Source organism: Seriola dumerili, unplaced genomic scaffold (assembly GCF_002260705.1).
Source record: "Seriola dumerili isolate Sdu_G_001 unplaced genomic scaffold, Sdu_1.0 BDQW01000079.1, whole genome shotgun sequence".
Classification (NCBI taxonomy): domain Eukaryota; kingdom Metazoa; phylum Chordata; class Actinopteri; order Carangiformes; family Carangidae; genus Seriola; species Seriola dumerili.
In genome coordinates, this window is record NW_019174334.1 from 3,022,913 (window position 1) to 3,030,480 (window position 7,568).

General features: G+C 34.1%; 1 protein-coding gene across 1 annotated transcript; it reads right to left on the reverse strand.

The window, feature by feature from the left end:
- Window positions 1-337: 337 nt before the first annotated feature.
- bdh1 (3-hydroxybutyrate dehydrogenase 1) lies at window positions 338-3,437 on the reverse strand (the record flags this gene model as incomplete). Its single annotated transcript, XM_022744230.1, has 4 exons — window positions 338-1,488; window positions 2,465-2,617; window positions 2,726-2,867; window positions 3,327-3,437. Coding segments are annotated over 4 exons (873 nt in total), but the record flags the coding sequence as incomplete, so codon positions are not given.
- Window positions 3,438-7,568: the final 4,131 nt, after the last annotated feature.

The window sequence follows — 7,568 nt, forward strand, 5'->3', positions numbered from 1 at the left end:
GAAAACCAACAACTTCTATCTTATACAGACTATACCTCCGTGATAAGTAGTAACTACTTTGTGAGAGGATATCAGGGCCCCCCCCCCAGACCCCCCCCCCCCCCCCCCCCCCCCCCCCCCCCCACCCCCCCCCCCCCCCCCCCCCCCCCCCCCCCCCCCCCCCCCTGGGCTCTGACATACTCTCGTACCTATAAAACACTGCATCTTTATTGCTTCTGTTGGTATTATCTTTTTAAGAAAAACTGTGTTTGTCCCTTATATATTTTGTTTTTTCCTGATACTTGTAATTTTTTCCTTATGGGAATCTTCTGGGCCCCACTGGCATGAGGACTTTTTGTTCAAGCATGCCCATTAATCACATCAATCAACCCCACTGTCGAAGTAGCACGCAGGATCTACTGGAGCATGTGAGACAAAGTGGGCTTGTGTTGTTGTTACGTAACTCTGGGGGCGAGTCGAGCCAAATCTCACCACAGTCTTACAGTAGCTGACCTTGGTTTGTTCCGGCGACAGCCACAACAGAACAGTGGGAGCCTTCTCTTGAGCTCTAACAGCTTTGGTCCTCATGCCAGTGGGGCCCCAGAAGATTCCCATAAGGAAAAAATTACAAGTATCAGGAAAAAACAAAATATATAAGGGACAAACACAGTTTTTCTTAAAAAGATAATACCACAGAAAGCAATAAAGATGCAGTGTTTATAGGTACGAGTATGTCAGAGCCCTGCTGATATCCTTCACAAAGTAGTTACTACTTATCACGGAGTATATCTGTATAGATAAAGTTGTGGTTTTCCTAAGATGTACAAAAAGCAAAGTGCAATAATTTACTTATGGTTTAAAAAACGATTAAGTTTTAAGGCTTCATCAGTGAATGATTTCAAGTGCTGAGGAATTACATAACAGAGAACCCTCTTCAGGGTAAGTCTGTAGATCTGTGCAGTGCTATATAGTTAAAAAGATATGCTGCTATCTGTGATCTGAGAAGGAGACAGAGGGAGCTAACACAGCAACAGCTTCTCTTTTAGAAATAGAGTAAGTCGGATATGGCGCCGGGCAGGTGGGTCATCAGCTGCAGTCTGATCCACCAGCGTGGCTCCATGGGGGTGTATCGCGAGTAAGGACGCTTGGACATGATGGCGTCGGCGATGTCATCCATAACAGGGGCCACATCCTTGTGTCCGCTGTTGCAGTAAGAGCGCATCAGACCCATGTGGTGCTCAAAGTGGGCTTTCCCATAATCCTCCTTCACGTTCGAGGGCGCCTCGTTCCACAGCTTGTTGGCTGTGCTGGCCACAATGTCACGGGTCAGGATGCCGGTGGCCACAATGAAGTTCCCAGGTTCGATTATGGACACCTTAACGCCCCAGCCCTTCATCTCATAGCGCAGGCAGTCAGAAAAAGCTTCCACGCCGTATTTAGATATACAGTAAGGGGACCGCATGACATTTCCCATCCTCGCATACATGCTGGCCAGGTTCACCACACGGCCTGCAGTCAGAGGTAGAAGGCATCAGAAATGTGCAGAAGAGCTGATACTCTTCTGTAACCAATGCTCTAATGGTAACCCTTTTTAAAACAAATGTATCAAATAGAATATGATGATTCATGCACAATTAGTGCAGCCTGTAGTGCACCAGTAATAAAAAACGTAAAATGAAATAAAAGGCCACAAGTGCTGCTTGTTAAACCCACTAAACCTCCAGGTCCATAGTCCAACACTCTTAAGAGATTTTCTGAACAAGAACATGGCCTGGAGCTTTGCTCAGCTGAGCAAATAATTTAACTACATCTCTGGTTCTTGATGAGTCACTTTTTACTAGCTTATTAAAAGCAGTGCACCACACTGCAGTTCTGCTGGCTACTGTTGAGCTTTTTCCAACTAAAGTCTTTTCTGAAGGAAGCATTCAAGTTTTCTTTCTGCTTTCTGCACCACTTTTAAACATCATCTCTCCTGTTGTTCTTGCACCTAAACTGTGGACTCAACTATCATCTCAGTCACCTCCACTTTTTTTAGTAATTGTCAACTAAAAACACACATTTTTAAATGGGCTTTTATGTGACTTGCATTAATATAAAACATATATATATCTCCCGGTTTATGTGATGTCAGTTTATCTAATTGTGTCTTCTTTTACTTTTACATTGCATAATTTGTATTTCGTTACAATATAAGTATTAAAAGTTTCATGTCACATTATGGAAAAAGGCTTTAAATTTGTCTGTTTCAGGCTTGTTTGCATTGTTAACATTCCTCACAGAAATCACGGTTGGCTGCACCGTTTTCCATCAAAAAGGAATTCTAGCAATGTTTATAATCCATACTTAAAAAACTTGAAGTAAAAGCCAAGGTGTTTGTCCCTTTAACATGTTTACAGTTTAACACTACCATTTTGGACACTATTTAACTTAAGTCAAGTTTAAAAAAATCAAAAATTGATAATGTGTAATGAAGAGAGTAATTTACCTTTGGCCCTGCGGATTAATGGTAGAACAGCTTTGGTGACCCTGATGGTGCCCCACAGGTTGACTTCCGACACCTCTTTGTAGGTGTCAATGGAGGTAAACTCCACTTCTCCAAATGTTGACACACCGGCATTGTTTACCACAGCCCACAGACCTGGGTCATAAACAGTGACGGAAAGACACAGAGGATTAAGTCTGTGAATGAGCACACATTGATCTTTTTATCTAAGTAAGTGAAGACAGGTGCTGATGCAGTATTTACCTCTTTCAGAGTCCTCCATGTTGTCCTTGATATATTCCACAGCCTGTTTCACCTGCTCCTCACTGCAGACATCCAGCTGGATTACCTTCATACGATCTGAATGAAACTCCTCCAGCTTCTTTGCACCCTCTCCATCTTTATCCTGCAGGGATGACAGGTCTTCTCAGTTACACCAACTCAATTAAAGTTAATATTAAATGTTATCAATGCTTTGAAAAATGCATTTGGAAGTGCATAGCAGCCTCCAAAAACAGGGAACTTTACATGCATCGCTAGAAAAGTGCATACTGTGCATTCAGCTCTACTAGGTACACCTAGCTAAAACTGAGGAAGGAATTTGTCCAATCAATTTAAATCAATAAGGGTATATTAGAAATGCCTCTCATCATAATAAAGTTCGACAGCATCACAAACAACAGCCTCAAAATGACCGTTAAGTTGAATTAATACCTCTGAGAGAAAAACAAACCATTATAACCCATTATAACATTCCTGGTAAGACCTTATTGCAGGGCTATTGTTTTGGACTGCATTAGTTTTATTTAGGACATAGGCTGTATATTATATATACTGGCATTCATTTAGTATGTTTAGCCCGTACCTTCAAAAGACATCCTGCAAACACTATGAAGCCCAGCTTGTGCAGATGTTTGGCAAGTGCATGGCCAAATCCAGTGTCACAACCTGTAATAAGTACAGCTTTCCCCTTCACCTGCAGAAAGGGCCAAAATACAGTCAGGTTTTTATGGAGGTAGATTTATTTCAATATTATTTGTATGAAAAGATTGACAATCAACAAACTGACAAATGTAAATGTGTAATATGTAAATAAAAAACAACTTCCACAAATACTAAAAATACATTTGCAAATTCACTTTTCTGAAATTTTTGTGCCAAACTATACTATGACGTTTTAAGCCTTACTGTACTATGACATTTTTGTGACATTTTTCATGCCTTACTATACTATGACGTTTTTTATACTTTACTTTGCTATGACGTTTTTTATGCCTTACAATACTATGATGTTTTAAGAAGTTTTTAATGCCTTACTTTGGTATCACATTTTCATGCCTTACTATACTATGACATTTTTTATGCCTTACTATGATATGACATTTACATGACTTACTATAGTATGAAATTTTTTATGCCTTACTATACTATGACTTTTTTTTATACCTTACTATACTACGAAGTTTTTTGTACTATACTATGACATTTTTATGACAGTTTTCATGCCCTCTTATAATATCAAGTTTTTATGCCTTACTATACGAAGACTTTTTTTTATACCTTACTGTAATATGCTGTTTTTATGCCTTACTATACTATGATGTTTTTGACATTTTTTACACCATAATATACTATGACGTTTTTTGAGAATTTTATGCCGTACTATACTATGATGTTTTTGACATTTTTTACACCATAATATACTATGACAATTTTGAGAATTTTATGCCATACTATACTATGACGTTTTTTTTGACATTTTTATGCCTTACTATACTATAATGTTCTTGAGAATTTTATGCCATACTAAATTATGACGCTTTTTGAGAATTTTATACCATACTATACTATGATGTTTTTGACATTTTTATGCCTTACTATACTATGACGTTTGTGTAGAATTTTATGCCATAAATTACTATGACGTTTTTTGAGTCTTATAGGCCATACTATACTATGATGTTTTTGACATTTCTATGAAATACTATAGTATGACATTTTTTGAGAATTTTATGCCGTACTATACTATGACGTTTTTTGAGTCTTTTAGGCCATACTATACTATGATGTTGTTAACATTTTTAAGCCATACTATACTATGAAGCTTTTTGAGAATTTTATGCCATACTATACTATGACGTTTTTTGACATTTTTATGCCTTACTATACTACAATGCTCTTGAGAATTTTATGCCATACTATACTATGACGTTTTTTTGACATTTTTATGGCATACTATACTATCTCTTTTTTGACATTTTTATGCCTTACTATACTGTGACGTTTTTTGAGAATTTTATGCCATACTATACTATGACGTTTTTGATGTTTTTATGCCATACTATAGTATGACGTTTTTTTTTTAATTTTATGCCTTACTACTATGACGTTTTTGGACATTTTTATGCCATACTATACTATGACGTTTTTTACATTTTTATGCCATACTATACTATGACATTTTTTGAGTATTTTAGGCCATACTATACTATGATGTTGTTAAGAATTTTTTGCCATACTATACTATGACATTTTTGGACATTTTTAGGTTGTACTACACTATGGCGCTTTTTGAGAATTTTATGCCATACTATGCTTTGAAGTTTTTGGACATTTTTATGCCATACTATAATATGACATTTTTGGAAATTTTTGTGACATACTATACTATGACATTTTTTGACATTTTTATGCCATAATATACTATGACGTTTTTTGAGAATTTTATGCCATACTATACTATAACGTTTTTTGAGTATTTTAGGCCATACTATTCTATTATGTTCTTGAGAATTTTATGCCATACTATACTATGACGTTTTTTGGGAATTTTCTGCCATACTATACTATGACGTTTTTTGAGAATTTTATGCCATGCTATACTATGACGTTTTTGACATTTTTATGCCATACTGTAGTATGACCTTTTTTTTTTAAATTTTATGCCTTCCTATACTATGACGTTTTTGGACATTTTTATGCCATTCTATACTATGACGTTTTTTTTTTTTATTTTAAGCCATACTATACTATGACGTTTTTTGAGAATTTTATGCCATGCTATACTATGACGTTTTTGACATTTTTATGCCATACTGTAGTATGACCTTTTTTTTTTAAATTTTATGCCTTCCTATACTATGACGTTTTTGGACATTTTTATGCCATTCTATACTATGACGTTTTTTTTTTTTATTTTAAGCCATACTATACTATGACGTTTTTTGAGAATTTTATGCCATGCTATACTATGACGTTTTTGACATTTTTATGCCATACTGTAGTATGACCTTTTTTTTTTAAATTTTATGCCTTCCTATACTATGACGTTTTTGGACATTTTTATGCCATTCTATACTATGACGTTTTTTTTTTTTATTTTAAGCCATACTATACTATGACGTTTTTTGAGAATTTTATGCCATACAATACTATGAAACTTTTTGAGAATTTTATGCCATGCTATACTATGACGTTTTTGACATTTTTATGCCATACTGTAGTATGACCTTTTTTTTTTAAATTTTATGCCTTACTATACTATGACGTTTTTGGACATTTTTATGCCATACTATACTATGACGTTTTTTTTTTTTATTTTAAGCCATACTATACTATGACGTTTTTTGAGAATTTTATGCCATACAATACTATGAAACTTTTTGAGAATTTTATGCCATGCTATACTATGATTTTTTTGGACATTTTTATGCCATACTATACTATGACATTTTTTGAGTCTTTTGGGCCATACTATACTATGATGTTCTTGAGAATTTTATGCCATACTATACTATGACGTTTATGGAAATTTTTATGCCATACTATACTATGACGTTTATGGAAATTTTTATGCCATACTATACTATGACGTTTTTTGAGAATTTTATGCCATGCCATACTATGATGTTTTTGAAATTTGATGCCATACTATGCTATGATGTTTTTTGAGAATTTTATGCCATGCTATACTATGACATTTTTGGACATTTTTATGCCATACTATACTATGACGTTTTTGGACATTTTTATGCCATACTATACTATGACATTTTTGGACATTTTTATGCCATACTATACTATGACATTTATGGACATTTTTATGCCTTACTATACTAAGACGTTTTTGAGAATTTTATGCCATACTATACTATGACGTTTTTTGAGAATTTTATGCCATACTATACTATGATGTTTTTTGGCATTTTTAGGCCATACTATACTATGACATTTTTTGGCATTTTTATGCTTTACAATATTGTTTCATTTGATGCCTTACCATACTTTTATGTTTTTTGGCATTTTTATGCCATACTATACTATGACTGTGTTTTTTTGACATTTTATTGCCATACTGTACTATGACGTTTTTTTGGCATTTTTAATGCCATACTATATTTAACTATTTACTTTAATTGGCCTATTTATACCTTAATAATACTATGTCATTTGATGCTTACCATAACTATGATGTTTTTGGGACCTTTTATGCTTATTATAATGTTGTTTTTTTTGACATTTTTGCCATACTATACTATGAACGTTTTTTGGCATTTTTTTTATGCCATACTATACTATTACTTTTAATGACATATTTATGCCTTAATATACTAATGTCATTTTGATGGCCTTCCGCATCCTACTGATGTTTTTTTAATTGACCTTTTTATTGCTTAATATACTATATTGTTTTGACATTTTGGTGCCATACTATAACTATGAAGTTTTTTGACATTTTTTATGCCCATACTATACTATGACGTTTTTTGAGCATTTTTATGGCTTACAATATTGTTTTCACTTTTGATGCCTTACCATACTATCACGTTTTATTACCTTTTATTGCTTAATATACTATGATGTTGTTTTTGACATTTTTTCATGCCATACTACACTATGACGTTTTTTTGCTTTTTATGCTTTACAATATTGTTTTAATTTGATGGCCTTACCATACTATCTACGTTTTTTTATTACCTTTTATGCCTTAATATAATATGATGTTTTTTTGACTATTTTTATTGCCATACTATACTATGAACGTTTTTTTGGCATTTCATATATGCATAGCTTATTACTCCTTACTTTAATTTGGATTTAATTTATG